This window comes from Gymnogyps californianus, chromosome 1, assembly GCF_018139145.2.
Source record: "Gymnogyps californianus isolate 813 chromosome 1, ASM1813914v2, whole genome shotgun sequence".
NCBI lineage: Eukaryota > Metazoa > Chordata > Aves > Accipitriformes > Cathartidae > Gymnogyps > Gymnogyps californianus.
In genome coordinates, this window is record NC_059471.1 from 57500900 (window position 1) to 57522053 (window position 21154).

Consider the following 21154-nt stretch of genomic DNA (forward strand, 5'->3'; position numbering starts at 1 on the left):
CTCTAGTGAAGGCACCCCGCTGTGGGCGGCGTCGTCGCTCCGCCTTCCGACGCACGCGCGAGGGGGGGGGGGGGGGGAATCCGCTCTTTCGCGCAAGCTCAGTGGCGGTGGCGCCCCGCCTCCGTGCCGCGCAGCCGCGTCCGTCCCCCCGTCCCCCCGTCCCCGCCCACCCCCACCGCTTAGGCGGGGTGCGGCGTCGCGCGGACGGGCGCCCTTCACGCCGCGTCCACGTTCGGCGAGCGCGAGGGGCGGGCGGGCGCGCGCGCGCGCGCGCGGCGCGGCCAATCAGAGGCCCCCACGACCCACCCCGGAGAAGTTGGAGCCGTCGGCCCGGGGCGCCGCCACTGTCGCCGCGGGCGTCGGGGGGCGGCGGAGATGGTGTCTCCCGCGGCCTCCGCCGGCCGCCTGGGCTCCGCGCTGCCCTTCCTGCTCGTGCTTTTCGACCTGCAATACCAGGGTGAGGGCCCGGCGGGGGGGGGGGGTGGCGTGCCTTGCTGCCGGGGGCCGCGCGTGGGGTTTGTGAGTGGCCGCGGGCGAGCTGCGGCCCGGCCTGGGGTGTGTGTGGCGGTAGGGGCGGCTGCCGCTTCCCTTCGCGGCCCGCCGGGGTGTGGAGGCAAGCGAGCCTGAGGCGGGGCTGCTGCTGGGCCCGCAGCGGTGCTTGGCCGGGGGGAGCTGGTGACGGATCGCCCTCCCTCATGCCGGTCTCTCGTCGGCGGTCGCACCGGTTGGGGCTGTTTGGGTGTGGGGCAGCCGGCACAGCCGGGCCGAGGTGCCGGTGGAGAGCCGAGCGAACCCGGCGGGGCTGCGGCCTGCCCGCAGGGAGCCGGCGGGCCTGAGCCAGGCGGTGCGCGGGGCTGGCTGGGCCGGCGGGAGGGCCAGGGCCGGCCACCGCCATGGCGGCGGGGCAGCCCCCGCGGGACGTCCTGAGGGGAGGGGGTATTTCTGGAACGGGTGTGAGGAAGAAGGAGGGACAGAACTGCCACCTCATCAAGGCTGTTGCGAAGGGTGTGGAATGAGAGCACCGTCACTGCTTGTAACCTGTTTGTTTTTATCTGAATTCCTGGCGGTGCTGTTTAAAGTAGCTTGATGTGTGCTTCGTTTTCCTTGGCCTGTCGATAGGGTGCCAGCTACTGTGAGGTCTTGAAAATGTCGTGGTGTCCTCAAGTGCAACTGTGTGACAGCATTGGCCACTTCTGTACTGGCCTTGAATTTCTCACTTCTGTGTGAATTTTGTGCAGTTCCCAAGTTCAAAGGCTTTTTCAGCAGTCTTTCTCAGCCACAGCCATTATTAGTGCCAGACCTACAAATTCGCTGAGGTTTTGACAGTTGTGTTGCATTTGTTTATGTTTTTGTTTTGTTGTTCTGGTTTTTGGTTTTTTTCTCTCACCATTAGTATTTGAAGTTCAGCAGAGAAGTTTATCTGCACTTTGTGCAGCTTGTTTACTTTCGGAGTATGCTGTCAGCAACACTTGTATGGTCAAACTTTTATTCACAGGCTCCTGTTAAATTTATAACTTGGTTATACAATTGCGCACATAGTCAGATTTTCACCTGAGTAACGTTCTTTAACTGGCAGTGGCAGATTGAGTGGAACTGAAGCTGTCAATAGTCAGAGTAAGTCCGTAGACTTAAGGCTGACCTGGGCTTGACATTAGAAATTCAGTTGATGTACTAAACTAATGAATACTTCAGCTGGCCAAGTGGCAACAGGAACATACTGCGGCAAAGATGCTCTGTAGTATAAGACTATGTACTGTGGTGTTGAATTGCTTTTTTGGATGTGTATTCTGGTAGTGTTAGAGGAAAAATAATAATTGTAGTCAAAGTATACTTTTTTCCCCCGAAGATTGTGGCAGTGATGCTCCTGCTTTCTTTATTGGATTCTTTATTGAGAGTTGCCAACCTATTTCAAGTATATGGTTTAATGGCTATGTGGAGTTACCAAAGCCACGTTTCCTAATTTGGGGTATATTTTCTTAACTTCAGTTAATAAAGATGTACAGTAATAAAATGAAAAGTGATGGTTCTGGATCGTATTTACTGAACTTACTAACCTCTTAGTTGATGAGTTAATTTTCTAGAGTATGTAGTTAGGGAATTTAGGGAGGTTACATTATTTAAGTATCTAGCGTTTTTTTCCCCCCCCAGTGTTACTGGTCTTTGAGCTCAAAGGTGTTCATATTCACATTTAAATTTGCATCTTGCTGCCTTGATAATAGAAGTCTGCCTTGTGCCATCTGATTCATGAATCAGTGGAACAGGTGGCCTGTATTAACTTTGTATCTTACAGTTGCTATCTATGAATTCTAATCTATATCTGGTTGGTAAATGAGTTCAGTAAAAAGGTTTTTGAATACTTGGTGATGTGGCAGGTTGCAGTTCAGCTCTTACTGTTGTGTTTCCTGAATTCCTCCCCTTCAAATACCCTGACTTGTGCTGAATAAGCTCCTATTTGACACAAATCACCTCTTGGGAAGATTCGTCCTTCATGGCTGTTTGTCCACACTAATCACAACAAAAAGAGGTGACTGAGGAGGGTAGAGGAGTATTCCTCTTCCCCCTCTCCTTCTTCATAGTAAAAGAAAGGGAATGTAATAAGGGGAAGAAGAAACAGGCTTTGAGTATACAGAGCTCAGTTTGTTATTGTCAGACCGCTAGCCTTAAGTGTTTCTCTCACCCCCACCCACCACACCATATGTTTCCATCCTGAGTTTGGGAGGTTTTTTTTCCTCGCCCCAAATAACAAAGGATACTTGGGGGGGTGAGTGGGGGTGGCTTTTTGGTTTGCCAGCCTTAGATTTATTTACCAACTTCCTTTGCAAATGGAGGAAGTAAAAACTTGATGGGTGGAAGTTATGCATGGCTCAACTGGATGCTCTGAGGCTCCTCGTCAGCCTTTTCATATTGCTCCTGAAACTGTGGTAGCTTGTCCACTTCTTACTTTGTTCAGCCTTGTCCTTGAAAAACACGCTTGCAAACACACATAAAAGCAAAGCCCAAACCTGTTTAAAAATGACAGCAAGCTTAAGACTTATTACGCTAAACACAGGGTCATTCTGATCAAAAAACGTCCCAAAAGCAGGATCTCCCACTCACATGACAAGACAATCATCAAGCTATTTTGTCTTAAAAAAAAAAAAAAAGTTTAGATCATTGTAATTAAGGTTAGTGACATGCATGTTTCCATGTTTCTTCTTTGTCTTTGAAACAGTTCTGTTTCTGGAACACAGTTGGAACTGATTCTGTTTATTTTCATAGTCCCGTTACCCAGCTTGGGGACAAGATTTAAAAAAAAAAAAAAAAAAGGTGGAAATTCTACAGAAGTGTCCTTGTTTTGGCTGGGATAGAGTTAATTTTCTTCTTAGTAGCTGATATAGTGCTGTGTTTTTGGATTTAGTGTGAGAATACTGTTGATAATGCAACTACTCTGGGAGTAGTTTGAGGGTTTTTTGTTTGGTTTAGTTTTTGGTGGAGTGTTTTTTTGTTTTTTTTTTTTTTTTTGACTCTTCCATTCTTGCATCAGCGCCGGGACTACAGACTCTGAATTTATCCAGAATATCTGGCTTGATTTGACAGCTGGACCTCTTGTGTGTGGTTGTCTGAGGTCTTTGGTGAATAGATAACAATTAGACAGGCTCTAGAAATGATATTCAAATTAAAATACTTGGAAGTTTTAAAAATAAATAGTATGCTTGCATATGTCTTGCATAAGTTTAGTTTCTTGCTGGAGCATACAAAGCTTGTTCAGCTGTAGTGCTGGGCCCTTTGTATCCAGCTTACTAATGACTGTCTGTCTGCTGGAAAGAGCTCTGTGGGGTTGGTTTGTTTTTTCCTCCGGTTGAACTTGAGTCCTTATGTTCATTCCCAGACCAAAGAGTCAATAGGTACCCAAATAGGTTACACAGAATTTGGGTCCTTAGACTCCTTTGCTGATGTTAACAGTTTTCAGATCTCTACTGTGAGGTGGTTTATTTAGAGCAATTGTTTGCCTAGAGCCAGAAAATGAATAAGCAATAGATTTATATGAATAAACAGCCCAACTATCAGGTCAGTGTACAGTGTTCCTGAGTAGTTATGGTAAATGTCACTTTTCATCATGGTTACGCTGACTATATAGGCTGCTTGTGGAGATTCCCACGTCAATTTGTGATATTCAGCAACTTGCAGAGCCAAGTTTTAATGTATGTCTAGTATAATTAGTCTTGTTCTGCAGGGAACCTATAGTCCTTCACAGTTTGCCTTATTTCTCTGTGTTGCTTCTGCTTTTATTACTTACCTGTTTACTATTAATGGTCATCTTTCTCACTTCTATTATTTATTATCGTCAGTATTTTCAAGGAAAAAGATGACTCTCCTGCCTGAAGTATTATATAACTATAAAACTGTACTGAACATAATGTGTATGAAAGACACTGAATTATATAGGTACATCTTATTGTGGAAAATCTATTCTTGGAGCTATCCTGATGTGACTAAATGTGAAACAAGGACACTCCTTCAGATGCTTGAGACTGAAAATTGAATGCCATATTTAGGTGGATGGAAGGTTCATCAAAGAGTAATTTACAGCCCACTTCTAGGATACCACTCCAAACTGACAAGTTTTGAAAGATTTCAGATATTCATATATGGGGAGAGACAAGAGAGATGAAGCTTAAGAATTGTTTGTTTGTTTTAGCTCATGTTAAATACTTCATTCTGTTTATTGTTTGATACCTGATTTGTTGCTAGTATACTTCCAAAGCCAGGGAAATTTGTGGTGGGTTTGTTTTCCAGTTTTGGTTTGGTTTTTTTGTTGTGTTGGGTTTTTTTTTCCCCTCCAATGCTTGCTTTGTCATTTTAGAGGACATTGGACTACTTGGTGATCAAACCTTTAAGCTAGAGAAGCAGCAAAATGGCAAAGAAGAATGTCCATTTTTCTGAAAATTGTACATTCACATAAAAGCTACCTTGAAATAGAATAACTGTGTGAAAAAATTACTGTCAAGAACTACTTCTCTGCTATCAGTGGAGCTATTTATATTTTATTCAGAGCTATACATACCTAGAATGGATTTTAAAATGCATCATTTAATAAGATCCCCAAATTGACTATATGATAAGTAATTACTATTTTAACTTCATCTATTTAAACAAAAAAAATTACTGACTGGAAATTTGGATCTTATTTTAGAAAATAGTTTCCATTAATTAAAAAAAAAGGATTTGTTTGCTGTCATTGTTCTAAAGCAAATAATTGAGTTGAAGCCCTTGAATCCAGTTTGCTGAATTATTATTAATCTTTTAGCAGATAGAGCTTTTTCCAGTGGATACAGAGAGCATTTTGTTCATTTTAGTATAGACAGCTCAATGATTTTCTTATAATGTGAATTAAAAGAATTGTATTAAGGAGTAGGAAAGGAAAATTAGATTAAGATCCCAGGTGCTGAGAGCTCCTAGTTGTAAAATCTTGATGACTTGGTGATCAGAAATTACTGTTCTTTCATTACAAATACTTTGTTGTTTAATCACCTTTCAGCGTGAGAAGTTTTGATATACTTTCCTTCTGTCTGTGTAGTGTGATGTTTTTATTCAGACTCTAAGAAACGACTTCAAAGTGCTGCTGCATTTTCGTATTTAAGATTAATTAAAGTGCCTATCTGAATTAGCTCGATACAAAACCTGAGTGAAAGAAATTGATTCCTAGTAGTTGTAGTTCATTGTTTTCTAATGTAATGTATTTATTCAGGATTTTAATGTATTACCTTGCTTAAATTCATGCATAGGGTATGCTCTTAGTAAAAGAAAACTGTTTATAGTGTGAAAGTTTTAATAGTCCTAAAGTGGTAAGTTGTAGTGAAATTCTGTCCTGATTTGAAGAATGCTGGAAGCAATACAAATGTACTGCTGGAAGCAGTACCTCTGTGGCTGAATTGATGTATGTACAGCATGTACTTGCACTCAGCTGCTCATTTCTTTTCAACAATAGTCTTTCCCTGTTGGTCGAGCAGCAGCAATTTATTAGCTTTAAACTAAAACTGGCACTTTGAAAACATACTGCTTTAGTACGATTTTCATACTACTGGTTAAATGAAAAGGGAGTGAGAATTTTAGTTGTTTATATCAAAAACTTGCACTCTGGAAACAGTTTGCCTTGGAAATGAGAAAGAGGAGACAAAAGTACAGTAGATGAGAAGCCAGTCTCTGAAGTAGCTAACAGTTCTCAGATGAGTCCTAAGTTATCAGTAGGGTCATGAAATTTAACTTAAAGCCTTTTTATATTTGCTGTGTGTGCATTATGAGTGTTTTTCCAGATTCTTTTGAAATTGAAAGTCCACATAGAAATGTATTTTGTCAAACTGTTTTTATAGTTGATGTATAAAGCTTGTTGTGCAAAAGTATGTTACTGAATGTATAGACAGGATTAGAAATGCATATTTGGTGCCTTCTCACAATGCAGTGCTTTACAGTGTTTATCTATTTACTATGACATGCTTTTTGGGACAAGGAAGACATGCTACGTGTTTATTAGGCTGCAGGTTGTTTTAGTACGGGAAGATGTGACTTCTGCCTCTATACCAATAACTTTATATGTATTGTATTATCACTGTATGCATTGGGTATAATCAAACTGGTCATTCAAAACCTTGATCTTTTTCTTTTTCTTTAAGGAGCTGAATGTGGAATAAATGCAGAAGTAGAAAAACAACTTGAAATGGGAAAGAAGTTATTGGCTGCTGGACAGCTAGCAGATGCTTTGTCTCACTTTCATGCGGCTATAGGTGTGTATCTCAGGAAAGTGACTCTTGCACTGAAATACCTTTGAGTGTTGGTGTGTCGTCCCCCCCCCCCCCCATTTGCTTAATTAAGTATCCTGCTTTCTTGCAAATTGCATTCCATGAGTCACCGAAGTTGGGGCACCTTTATGCAGCAGTTTGGACAGAAGCTGGCAGAGATGCAGTAGGCTATTTATGCTTTGGTTTTGATAAAAGAAACTGTTAAATTAACTACATGATACGTGAACACGAAGTCACTGCTGTTCTGCAGGCTAGCTGTATGAAAGCAATTATAACTGACTGTGGTATTGTTTGATGAGGTATTCCCTGTATCTAATCCCATCAAGATTAGGTTTCATCTTTATGCAGTTTTTCGAACTATGTCTTTGAAAGGTTGAGTTTATCCATGCTTTCTTCTCTCCAGCACTGTAAAAAATTAAGTCTCTCTCTCTCCCTCTCCCCCCCCCCCCCCCCCCCGATGCTACAAGTTTGAGATACTGAACTGGTAGCGGAGAGTATATTAACTGAAGAGTATATTAACTGTCCCTCTCTTATACTTAACTAGTGAGTGAGTTCTTGGTTTGATTTTCTGCATTTTCAACAAACTGAGGAGTTAAATGTTTGCTTCTATAAATTTTAAAGCAACTTTGCTAGTTAAAATCCTTTAATTGAAGTGTAGAGACAGACAGCACCAGTAAAGAGCAGTGTCTGTTATAATGTGTACAAGTGCATCATTTTCTCTGTGAGAAGAATAATGCCAAGGTGTTACACATTAATGGGTCATACTACTGAGACTCTTCTATTTATGCCTTGGTCTAATAGTGATATATAAATGAAATATCTGCTGATTCTGAGTTATTAATATTTCCTGTGAGTTCTCTAAGATCAACTTCCCTTGTATAAAGGGAGTGGAGGGGGGAACTTCCTCTTTTTCTGTGCTATGGAAGCTCCTCATTCCACCAAGAGGCGGTCTGTTACTCCTTTTGCCTTGTGTGTTGCTGCCAAAGCATTCCTGTGGGATCTGAGCAGGGTTAGTGTTACAACATGGTTTATTCTTTTGTTATTGGTTGGCAAGCTTTAACTTGGATTTGGTGAAAAGTCCAGTTCAGTCTGTGGCCATGCAAATGCTGGTGGTGGTGCAAAGGTGGCAGTGGTGTGAGGTGGGACGAGCAGTGAGGTGCCTGCATGGGGTGAAACCCTCTGCTTTGCCAGCAGTGCTCGAGCAGCTGCTGTAACTGTGGTGTGACCACCTCCGTTGTGACCTTGATGGGATTCTTAGTTGGATGTTGATTTAAGCCTGATTGCCTAAACTTGCATCAGACTTCTCTTTCTTCTTTGTATTTTGCCTTTTTGAAAGGATTTTAAGCATGATTTGCCTACTGTGTTTGTAGAGGAGGGGAGAAGAAATTTCTCTAATCCTTTTTTGCCTGTACTGCATTGTAGACTGTGAGGTAAACAGATCTTTTTGTCTTGCCTCAGCCAGCCTATTTTTCTTTTTTGCAAACATCTAAAATAGAAGAAAGCTACTGCCCATTTTCTCTCTCTTCAGTTAAATTTTCAACTCTTTCTTCAATCCTGTCAAGTTGATGGCTTATGCCTTTTCTCTGGGTAAATGTCAACTGCTGTTCATTACTGTTACTGGGGAACTGAGGCAAAACCATATTCTGACTGCCAGAAAGATCATCATCTGGTGCTGGAATGTGCTTTCTGGGTTAGCTCTTTCCTATCTTTCATCCTTTTTGTCTTAATAAAGTTCCTTAATTTCAGCTATTGATTTGTGCCTGCCTACTCTACACATTTAGTTGTATGCAGTAGAACTTAATACTGCCTTTTTTTAAAAGTAGTAACATTTAAATTTACTTGATGTCCATAAGCTGGCATATAAGGTGGCATACAGCATGGGAGTTACTATTAAATTTCAGTGCTGGACATCAGCATTTCCACAGCCTAGACGTTGTAGAGGATGAGTGCAGATACCTTTTCCAGTGAGAACTGAACTAGTGTTTTGGTAATGGAGGTGACCAGCTATGAAGCTTGGTTGCTGACCATAAGATTTTTGGCAATGCTATTTGTTCCATTTATTTTAAAGTTCAACTTTAACCTCAGATGAGGTGAGGAAGAGAAATACTTGTTTTGTTCCTCAGATATGGACGTTCTTGTCTACAAATTCTGGATTGATGATTATTTTTTTTAATAGCACAGTAAAAAGCTTACTGTCTTCTACTGCATATGTTTGGTTGGGTGGTCTAAGTTACCTTTCCTTGAGAGCCCACAGTAACTGTCACCTGTTTCTTTGAAATACTGCATAGAGAAGAATATTAAGAAAATTCTTCTTGGTTTCAGAGACTGATGTTTACCTCCTGTAAGGGTGTACATATATGTGCTAGCCTAGAGAGTGTTAAAATTGCTGGATCTTGGAAATTTGACCAGCAGGCAACATGGAATGTGTGGGCCTTGAAGTTAGCCTTCAGGTTTTGATAATGTATGTGCATTTGTTTGCTGTTTAGTGGGGGTGTTGGTGCCCACTTTAGTATTAAAGAAAGAAGTTGCTGCTATTTCAGTGGGTGATGTAAAGGGTTTATGTGTCTGGGATGACATTGGACTAACATATTGGTCATTTTGGGATTATTTGCTTGCATCCTGTATGATGGACAGGAACTGGGATGGAGAATGATGAATTAACATGCTTTCAAATGTAGGCCTGCAGTTGGAGATAAAGGGTTAGTATGTAGTGGCTATTTTCCTGTACAAAGCTGAAAAACGTGTATGTAGTTCACCTTTAGTACTCTTAATTATTTGGCATTTACTGTGTTTCTGTAATCTTTATTGTTAAATAATCGAACTGCATAGAAAATATTGCTTGGATAATGTTACAAATGTTATGTTTTATTGATAAATACAATTTTTTCCAGTGGCTTAGAAGTCAGATAATGTATTTTTAGTCATTACAGTTTTGCTGTACCCAAAGTTTCAGTTGCTTTGAGAGAGTACTGTGATCACTGTTTGTTCACTTGCAGAGGGAGACTCTGATAACTACATTGCTTATTACAGAAGAGCCACAGTGTACTTAGCCATGGGCAAATCTAAAGCAGCAATTCGTGACTTAAGTAAAGTGGTTGAATTAAAGCAGGACTTCACATCAGTAAGTATTACTGGAATTGAAAATTGTTCAAGTGTAAAAAAAACCTGCTCCGAAGAAGGTTGTTTTTTCAGATTTTGCTAAACAGAAATAGAAAATACATTATCACTCAGAAGGCTTTAAATAGGACAAAATAATAGCAATGGTGTATGTGCTTGAATTTGCAGCTATGCTGAGTACAGTCTAACTAGTTATTCTAACAACTAATAGTAGTTTTATTAAGTTCATATTCCTCATGGATTTATGCTAACCGCTTTCCTTCTCCCACTTGTGGTTATTCTCCTCTCACTCACCAAGGCTATGCCCTCTGAGAGAGAGGGGGAGAAGAGAGTGCACAGATGCCTCTGTTTTTCTTCAGTCTTAATCAGCATTTGATTTGAGGCATCTCTTCTCCACAGGAACTGTCCTAATCTCACTGCTGTCCTATGGGATTGTTGCAAGTTCTGATTTACTTAGGCCTTTCTCACTTCTGCATACTGTATGTGGAGACTGCCTCACTAGTTGGAGACTGATGCTGCAGCCCTCCATCTGATTCTCGTCTCCCTTTTCCATGGGCAGTGGCATGTCCTGTATAGCTTTCGATGAAGGAACAAATGTTAAATTCATTGTTGTATGAAAATATTCTTATTGTAAATCAAAATCTTCTAAGTCATTAACTTGTCTTTTTACATAGCTTCTATTATTCTGAAAGTTTAGTGGAAGAATTAAATGTGGGAATTGTTTATTGTTTATTATTTCTGCTGATTTAAAATCTATAAGCAGTTGTAATCAGGAAAGTGGTGTAAGGTAAACATTCACTTTGTGTTGTGCAACTCTTCAAATGAGTTCTTTTCGATGAGTTGCAGCTGCTCTTAAAAACTGTGGCTGCTTTTTGTCCCTCAGTTCTGGTGCAGAGTGATCCGTTACCATCAAAGAGACCTCATAAGAACGTTGTCAAATTGAGAAGACAAAGAATGGGTGTTGTGATCTCAGTTTCATTTTACTACAGCTAACAAGCTGAAACTTTTTTTTTCCCCCTGCTAAAGGGAACTGAAGCTTATGTTCATACTTTGCTGAATTCCAATTTGTAAATCAAAAGAAATTATCTTATGTTTCATTTCAGGCAAGATTACAGAGAGGACACTTACTGCTCAAGCAAGGAAAATTTGATGAAGCAGAGGATGACTTTAAAAATGTGGTAAGTTGCAGACCTAAGTTGAACTACGTCCCTGCTTTTAAGGTTGGGTTCTGAGCCAAGGTCTCATCTCAGCTCTGATACGCTAGAGCATATGTGTATGTATGCCTGAGTTTCTTTCCTGTTCTTTAAAGGTATTGTAGCTAAGCTGCCTTGTATGAATAAATGACTGATAAAGTTGCAGTGCAGTTATAAAGATGAAATCAGAAGGTGTTGCATGAAGTAGCACAGCACTTTGAAAAGTCTCTTTTTTGTGTGTGTGCCTGTCACTTCATGATCTCTGCTTCATGATGCCTATGCTAGGGATCAGTCTTCATTCAGAAAGAAAGGGTAAGTGACATGGGACTCAAAGTACATAATTAAAGCCTGTTTTACATCACTGTATTCAGGTCACCCTGGGAAATCACTAGGGGCCTCATGGATCAACCTTTGAAGGTTTCTATCTCTTTTCACTGATTGCAGAAGGATCCTCGACTCTTAATTTAGTCACTAGGCTGTTAAAAACAATGAATTTCAGTGGCATGCATCTGTGTGTCTTCTGATCTGCAGAGGAGTTCTCCATCTTTCATTAATGTGTTGAGAATACTTTCTCTTCATGATCAGGAAGTGCCCAGAGTTTCCATACAAACACAGTTGGATGTTACCCACCTAAAACTCACTTGGGTTGTTTTTTCTTTTGATGAGTATTTTGCGCATTTTGGCCTTACACTGCAAAAGTAAACTGATCTAACCCCAGAACAAAATTCCGCAGAGAATATCTGAAACTCAATTCCCTCTCTGTTGCACAAAATTTCTGTAAGCATGAGAATAAATAAGATTCATTCTTATTCTTGCTTACTCTTGAAGAGTTGCTAGTTTGAACAGCTTGTGTGTCCCTCATGCCAAAATAAATAGAATTTGCAAGTGTAACTGATGCTGTCTTGTTGGCTTGCTTTGAAGAGTGTGATGGAGAATGCAGTTCTATGTTGCAGATTACAGGTGTTTAATGGAAACCTTGCTAGTGAGTATGTATGACAAAAACAGCAGTTACACTGTACACTCTGCAGGGCAGTTAGGAGGAATGGCTCTTGCAGGTATAAATGCACCAGGCAGTCTTTCTGTTTGCAGCAAAGCTGCATAGCTTATTCTGAAATGCACGTAGCAATGGCTTCTCTGGCTGTTGCTGCTTGGTAAGTTTCTTAGGAGTGTGTGGTCTGCAGTTGCATGTCTGATTGCAGTGCAGCCCTGCTGTCTGCAAATGTGGGAGAAAGTCGTTCAGCTCTGATTAACAGAGGACATAATTGCTGCAATAGCAATTACGTGATGTCAGTGTTGATTCTGAGTTTGTGTATGTATCTCTTTGCAGTTACTGTTTCTTGGAGTATTGCTTAATACTGCATATGGAAGTGCTTCTCCAGTCAACTGTCAAGCAGCTTGCCTTTTTTCCAAAACAGCTGCAGAAATTTAGATTGCTGCCTTTGGTCAGCCAAATAGTTTCAGTCTTCAGTCAAGTTTTAAATCTGAAGTAGAACAGAGTTTCTTCTCAGAAGCTGACTTAAGAAGATACCATATTGGTCCTAAATCTTACTTCTGGTTTCCTTGGTTCTGTGAACAATATTGCCTGTGTACTTAGAGAATATGGCAAGCAGTCTGTTTTGAAAAGCACAATTTTCAGTTAAGTACAGTATATTCAAGCAAAATAAGCCAATATTAAAGTAATCCTTTGTAATAGGTTAACTTACTCGTGGGGGAAGGGATTAAGTTATCCTGCATACCTTGAATCTTTTAAGTAGAATACATATTTCTTTGAGAGATTTCCCTTGTTTTCTTCTAAATCTTTCAGACAGCCAGTCTGATTATTCTACCAGTTCTCTGCGTGTCTAAAATACCTAGTATACTCTGTCAGTATGTTTGCATTTAAATATGAAATTGCATTTAATCTCAAGATGAGAGGAAGTTAGATTCACAATATTGTGAAATGTATTAACATTCTATGTTTCTTTGGGGTTTTTTTCTTGAATGAGAGGGGAAGAGAGAAGGAGGAAGGCTGTTAGGAATTGAATAGCTTTCTAAATGATTTCAAGACTTTTACATCCAGACCCTGTCTTCGTTACCAAAAGCGATAGCAACAAGGTAGATAGTAGCCAGTAGGAAGCTCTGACTCATATTGTGTCAGTGGTCAAGAAGCCGAAAGGATTAAGTTGTACCTTGAAATCAAAGTTCCTTCTACTACTAGGGCAGATACGGCGCAAAGAAATGCCAGTGGGATCTCAGTAGCTTTTAGGCTAGAATTTAGTTGTGGACTTGGATACCTAAAATCTTGTGTTTTACATGTGAACAGAGTATGTAATCTATGATTCTGCTCTTTAGCTGCGTAAATGTAGGTCAGGATCTGAATGGCCCTCTAGCCTCTCACTTTGTTGGCTGGATATCAGCTAACTAGAATGCTCTTATTCTGGGTAAGCATGTAGCACATCAGCAAACTTTGGTGTCCAAATCTGGAACTAAATTGGAGAAAAACTTGGGCCATCCTGCATTAGTAGTGCATAGGCTCTAAATCTGCAAACAGTCACTGTAAGTCAATAGGCATGCAGCAGCCTGGTCATATGTTTGAGTCTGCAGAAGTTGAGTATCATGGAAAGATGGGGTGGAAATGCTGTATTTAAAAAACAAAACAAACCTCTATCCCCTCCATCCTCCTTTACTGAAAGGGAAGTCTTAATCTGAAGAAAAATACTCCACTTTCTTTACTGTGCAGGGTTTCAGGATGTTACCTAGAATAGGTGGTCCTGAGGATGTCATATGCTTACAGAAATGAATTGTGGGGTGTTAAATGTGAGAGTTTTTACCTTCAGTGTTAAGTTTTTTCCTGAGGAAATAGTTGTGTAGATGAGATGGGCTTTCTTCTGGTAAAGCCAGCCTTCTTTGAAGTAGGTTGTATGCCCTTGAATGATAGTAGATGTGTTATCTCTTGTGTGAAATCACACAAGAGATTGTTTGTTTGGGTCAGGCGTTGACTTCAAGGGAGTAGATCAGATTTTAAAATATTCCCCACTTTTGAGTTGCAGAAACCGGGTCAGGGTGTGGAAACTAAGGAGAGTAATTCTACTCGGACCACTTAAGGACAGACACGTAGGAGTGAGATGGTTTGTAATTCCATGTGTGATGCTTGCGTTAAGAGTCAGTGTCACCAGTGTTGCTTTCAGTGCCTACCAGAACTGCAAGATGACTGCTATAATGAGCTGCCTGTAAAATGCTGTTTTCTCCTAGCATATTCCAGAAGTCTGTTGAATCCCAGTGGAGACTCTGAAAAGCCTTTTTTTTTTCTTCCCATCCCTCCTCTTGGAGTTATGCTCCTTGAAAGGGATCTCAGCAGTTTAGGAGATGCAGTCATTTTTGAGTGAGAGAAACAGTAAGAAAAATTCAGCCCATATAAATGGAGGGGAGGATGACAGGTAAACTTTCCCAGCTTGTAACAGCAGCAGTTTTGTGTAGAGCTTAAAAGAATCATTGAAACTATTCTTTACTTATAATAGTAAAACTATCGTTTAGTGTAAACTCATGAAAAGAAAAAAATTTCATACCCTTAAATTCTTTCAACACAGTTTTATAGTATCTGGGAAGAGTTTCATGAGCACTCTAAACCTCTTTAAAGTCATACGATTGCTAAGCAGAGCAGTTTCTATGTTTGGATGTTTCTGCCCCCTGTGGCGTATCGGTACTGGCTGTCTTGTGAGGCAGTGCCAGTGTGAGAGCAGGCAGTGGGAATGCCTGACTGGAAAGGACAGGAGTACTGCTTTCAAGAGCAGAGCCTCCTGAGACTGCAGCCTTCATGCCTTATTTTTAGATTGCCTTTTTTTTTCTACGCTGTACTTCCCTGTTGGCTGAAATTAATCACGAGGTTTGGATAGAGGGTGTGATTTAGACTTATGCCTTGACGTGTTAAGCAATACTACATTTCTAGAAATGTCTCCTTTTGGCCAACAGATGCACCCAGCTGATGAAGTTCCTTACATGGGCCAGGTTTTTTTCTGTCTAGCAATACAGAATCACAACTCATTAATCTTTAGAAGCTCTTTAGCTTTTTCCTTTGCAACTTAGCTACCAGTTTGGAAATCTAGGACCTAGAGGGTAATAAAACTTTCAACAAGTGTCAGCAGAGTGGTCTAATTCTTGTGTTCAGAGTGCCCAGGATAGATCAGGGATTAAGCAGAAGTCCTTAGGTGACTTTCTAAAGTCATTGCTGACAGTGTATGAATAGTATTTATTTCTCTGCTCCAACTTTGGTTGAGCGTTCATATGCTTTAATATCAAGTTCCTTCTGTTTTGATTAGTAGTTTCTGAATAACAGAAGTCAACAGGACAGATCTGTGGGCACATCAACACTCATGTCTAAGGCCTCAATCCATGAAAGCCCTGGAATATTTATTTTACCTTTAAGCGTGTGATTTTTAGTGAGAATAAAAGGAATATTGGTATACTTTGGTGGATGGAAAGCCTTCTGAAAAGGTGACAAAAGCGATGCAAATCCTGGCAGCTGTTTGTATATGTCTTGTAATATTGTCTGTGACTGTGCTTGTGTCCTAGAGAAAATGAGAAGCATTTGAGTTGCTGAATTCTGAAGGCACAAAAATAGAACAGAACTTCTGCCTAGTCTATTGCAAAGTGTGGAAAGGACCAAGTTGTCATATTTCTTTTAAATTATCTTCCCTTTTTTTTTTTAGACTGACTGTAATGTTCACAGTTGCAGTTTGTTGCAATAAATACTGTAAATTGAGGTGTCTTAAATATGCAATTCTGTCTCCCTTGGAAGCATAAACACTTAAAAGCTGGAAACTGAAGGTGCCGCTTCCAGCTCCACTAGATGTCAGCCAAGACCAAGTGACTGAGCACTGTACATCTGTAAATTCTTTTCTAATCTGAAGAAGCCCTTCATCCAAAATACTATTTTGGATGTAGGCGGAGGAGACCATCTTACAGCACTGTAAGTTAACCTGATTTGAGTAAGTTACTAGGCAATGTTGGGTTGGGTATTTGAAGCTCTCTTAACCAGATGAAAGTAGCATTAAATTGTTTCCAAATACATTCCTCTGGTACTGTGATCATCTGTAGCTTCCTGGGTAAAGAATAAAAGGTATTTAAATATTTCCTTGCTTTTTTCCATCTGTCTAACATCGTAGCTGTGTTAGCCAATATATTGCTCTGCCAATGCAGAGCTTTCCTTTGTGCACTGTTCTTGAGTGCGTGGATGTCTTGATCTTAGACAACGCAAACCATGAAGGTTCCTTCAGTTCCCCTCAGAGTATTTTTCACAAGCCTAATCAATTTGTTTTCATTGTCTGTGTATTTACCAGTTTGAAAAGCAAGAAAATAAAACAGCTTTAGAATGTGTAGATGTATGCTTACGTTAGTGGCGCGGGACCACTGTAAGCAAGGTATAGAAACAGTGTGTCTATAAAACAAAATATTTTTAAAAAACCCAAAATGTTATAAACAACAGAATTTAAGAGTTTTTCAAGTTGATAATGTCTGTTTATATTACATACTAAGATACTCAAATGCTACAGCTGAATTGCCTGTATATCTTTAATCTATACTCTTTGAGAGTATGGATTTTGAGTTGTGGGGTTTTTTTTTCTCAAGGTGGCTGTAACTGTTCTTCGTTAGAATTCCTGTACTAAATGCCCAACTTTTTCCTGTATTGTTAATGGGCCATTGCAAAGGAAGATGTAGGACTACGTAGTTGGAAAGCAGGACAGGTTGCGGTAAGCCATTGAATTAGCTTAGCCATGTTATGTAACTATTCCCTATGCTTCTGAAAAAAAGATCCTGAGGCAAAGAGTTCTTACTAAATTTAATAGGCCGGAGGCACTTGCTCCATGTTCATGATTTTCAGTTCTGTGTCCTGTAACAGTGTTCTGTGTTTGGGGATCCTTTTTTTAGCATGGTAACAGACAATGTTGTAAAGCTTTGCTAAATAAAAAGCATATTGCTGATCCAGAAAGCATAATTGTAAGATACATATAGGCACAACACACTGAAATACACTAATTAATTCAGACTGGCACATGGCATCTTCAGGATAGCAGCATCCAACACACAAAATGCAAGTGGATCCTGTGTAGTTTAACATTGGTCTCTGTTGTTGTTTGACCCCAGTCAGCAGCCAAGCACCACACAGCCGCTCCCTCACTCCCCCCGCCCCCGACTCCTGGTGGGATGGGGAGGAGAATCTGGAAGGAAGGCAGAACTCGTGGGTTGAGACAAGAACAGTTTAATAACTAAAGTAAAATATAATACTAACAATAATAATAATGAAATATAATAATAATAGTAATGAAAAGGAATATAACAAAAAAAAGGAGGGCAGGGGATAAGGAAAAAAAAAAAACCCCCAGTGATGCACAATGCAGTTGCTCACCACCCACTGACCGATGCCAGAGCCACGATCCACGCCTCCCGGCCAACTCCCCCCTGTTTATATACTGGGCATGATGTTCCATGGTATGGAATACCCCTTTGGCTAGTTCAGGTCAGCTGCCCTGGCCATGCTCCCTCCCAGCTTATTGCACAGCTGCTTGCTGGCAGAGCATGGGAAACTGAAAAGTCCTTGGCTTAAGATAAGCGCTACTTAGCAACAACTAAAACATCGGAGTGTTATCAACATCATTCTCACACTAAATCCAAAACACAGCACTGTACCAGCTACTAAGAAGAGAGTTGAGTCTGTCCCAGCCGAAATCAGGACAGTCTCACTTCGGTGTTTTGTCACTGCTGATATACCAGTTTGGCTGTATCAATGGCCTCGTATTAACAGTATTTTTCTGAAGTAGTGCTGCATTGTATTTTTCATGTAGCCTTGTGTGTGGCTGGTGTAACTTCTGTGTATGGTTAGAAAGGTCATATTGATGGACTTGTGAAATACAATGAAGTATGGCAGGTTTGGAGGGGGGGGGTTATGTTCCTTCTTGAACACCAGCATGAATTGTTTAGCTTGTTAAAATGCTTTTCCCGTAAGAAAACTTTTAAATACTTGATGTTTGACTGCAAATGCAAGGCAGCCATTCCAAGGCTGCCTACTTTGAATAGAAATGATCTAAGCACTTTGTAGATGCCAAGAAAATGCTGGGTTTCATGAAGCAAACTACTAATACCTTTTCCCACTGTCCTGGTTGCAGCAAGGTAATATTGCAAAGTTTTGAGTCAAGTCCTTGAGAGAAAGTTCTGGAATAAGCCAGCTTCCTCACCAAGAGTAATGGGGAGAAAGGTAGATACACATGCGAATGCTTTTAAAGCTCAACTTGATAAATTGAATGGGGATGATGATTTTTTTCCCCCTTTAATTTTGCTTACTGGGGGTGGGGGGGAGGTGGGGTTTTGCTTACCCTAGGGTGTGTTTCTCCCCTATACTGAGAGTAGGCTGTAAAATAAAGGAGCACCTATAGTAGTAAATCTGTGATAGAGAATTACTTACGGTAACAAAGCCATTCCTGTGTACTGGCCTTTGTTTTCTGTAAAGGAATTAGGTGCAGGTTTGGCAGGGGGGTTGGTAGTGAATGAAAGCTGCTGTTAACAGATGGCTAGCTCTTGTTGCTGCAACTTAAACTGCAACTAATTCAGTGTTCTAATCCAAATGTAGTAAACCTCAAAGACAGCAAAGGATGCTGTGCTGAGAACGTGTTCACCAGTAGCAGTGTGATTGTACAGCAGAACTGAGCAGAGCATAGCTTCTGACTTTGTGCTTTGAGGCCATTGATGAAGCATGTAGAGGAGTGTTAGGTTTGCCTTAGACCTGTACGAAATTCAGCTGAAGGGTTTTTTAATACTTTGCTCCTTTCTTGGAAGTCTGGCACACTTAGTGCAAGGGGTTGTTCTGAGTTGTCACCCCCAAGCATACTGCTCCACAGGAAAAGGAGAAATAATTGAAATGTGATTTGTTATTGGCAGTGGTGTGACAGTCCTCTGATCACAGGGCAAAAAGACAGGAAAAAAAAAATTGGGAAGTAAACCAAAATGAGAGTATCAAACAACTGCATCACATTTCCGGCTTTTTTCTGGGAGCTGAATGAACAGGCTTCTTTTCGCTTTAGTTAACATTACTAATTAAAACATCATAGCAATACACTAATTACTTATTAAGAGCTTCTGAGTGTATATTTTCATCATACTGTAGCACACAAACACGTGATGGCTTTAGTTTGAATGATAGCTTGAAAAGTTTCCCTTTCTTTGTTAACTGGACAGTTTGTACTACCTAAAATTATCTAGGATGTTTCACTCAAATGATCTTTATTACTCTTGGACTCGTCTGTATGATTGTAACATTGCTTTTCATATTCCACTGATGTTTTGCTCCGAATAAATTACAAGAAACATACTGTGTGTCTAAGGAGTGCAGTGTTATCATGAGATAAGTTTAAATGGAAGCATAAAGCTCATCCATAGCAAAAGCTCTTCATTTTTAAGAGAGGAAAATGCTGAGAAATTGAGGGAGAAATTAAGCAAGTCAGCTGGAACTGAACAGTTCAGAACTTCAGAGAGTTTTGTAGTCTTGGAACTTTTAAAATTACAGGTGCAGAAATTTGCCTCTACTACAAGCTCCAGATTTGGGCGAGAAAGAGGATGCACAGCATCAGAGGTTTATAGGCAGAGTTTCTGTTCTAACCAGAAGAAAAGCTTCTTGAGACATATTAGGAATCAGCCTACAAAGAAGAAAACTCTTTGATCACGTTTCTCTCTTTTAGCTGAAAGACAGTGTAGGGGATAAAGGAGAACTTTAAGGTCTAAGTACAACTTGATTTTTGCCAGCATAAAATGAAACAACTGTGTATGGTTCAAAAAGACTTAAAATGAAGAATCTAAGACAGAGGTGGGACCTGTGCATGCTTTTGATGTTGCATTTAGGCTTTTTCCTTTCATATACTTAAGTGTTAGAACCAGGGCAGAATTTGTTAAAGGAGTTCTGAGGGCTGATGTTGAATTACATGAGAGACTTAAGCAGAAAATATGAGTGTTTGAAGAACTTACTGATGAGAAAAAGGGAACAAGCCACTTCGAGATAAAGGAGGAAGGAAAAAGTACTGGATGACTTTGAGGACTCAGTAACTTTTGTCAACATTCTGTGTATAAAATGCAAGGTAGTGCAAGTTTTGATTTTTAAACCAAACAAACAAAATTAAAAAAAAAAAATAAATTTAAGTCCTGCTGATCTGTTCCTTTTAAAACTTTGGAAGTCATTCTGATCAGCAACAAGTGTGACACCAGGGCCTTATTGAAACTACACTAATCTTACAAATGACTTCCTGGCTTTGCAGGGGAATGGCTGAAATTCTTCCTGGCCCGTATTTGTCTTCCTGGGTGGTAGCAGAGTTGCCTGTGAGATTTTGGGGTTTTTTTTATTTTCTTTGAAAATACAAAGCTGCCTGAACAGATGAAGGCAAGTATAATGTAACCTCTTCTACTGGCTCAGAGAGAGGGGTTTGAGAAATGACAGTCTTTGTAGACAAAACTTTAGACTTGTTTAAAACTACACATGAAGCAAAGTACATAAATTCCCAGCGGATCCTGGTTGAGCCTTTCCCTCATCTGTAGCATCTTAACTTGCTGCTGTAGCCACTCTTTCTGGGGAAAATGTAAGAAACACAGCTTTACAGTAATATTATCTGTGACATGTTGCATTTGTTTCTGTCATGAACTTATGTATTGTGCTTAAAGTGAGATATGTGATCATGCCATGTGGTTATACTTTCTACTGATGCTGAGGAATCCAGTGTTTAATAACTGTCTGCAGAGAGATGAATTAACTAGGCTACAATTGAGAGGTCCATGACTTCTAGCGGGTGATGGGGGGACAATGACTGTTGTGTATGATGTGTCCCATGGTAAATGATCAAGCATGGTGGGGCAAGGAATTAGATTTCTCTGACTTCTGACAACTTGTACTGAGGCTAAGAATGTTTTTCTTTTTTCTGAACTTTGGAGTTGGAAACATTTCCACGGGAATTTTAAAACTAATTTTGCTTTATTTGCAGCTTTAGTCAGTTCTCCATGATATGATTATTAATGGGACAAAAGGAGATCCTTGAACAAGCATTTCAGTCTCTCTCC

The 21154-nt window shown here is 40.4% G+C and overlaps 1 protein-coding gene across 1 annotated transcript in view; it reads left to right on the forward strand.

Annotated features, from left to right (window-relative positions):
- The first annotated feature begins 286 nt into the window (after positions 1-286).
- DNAJC3 (DnaJ heat shock protein family (Hsp40) member C3) overlaps positions 287-21154 on the forward strand; it is a 38714-nt gene continuing 17846 nt past the window's right edge. The window contains exons 1-4 of the mRNA XM_050892146.1: positions 287-457; positions 6651-6761; positions 9773-9897; positions 10997-11071. Coding sequence (XP_050748103.1) covers positions 376-457; positions 6651-6761; positions 9773-9897; positions 10997-11071 — 393 coding nt within the window. The 5' untranslated portion in view covers positions 287-375. The remainder of the gene's footprint in view (positions 458-6650; positions 6762-9772; positions 9898-10996; positions 11072-21154) is intronic.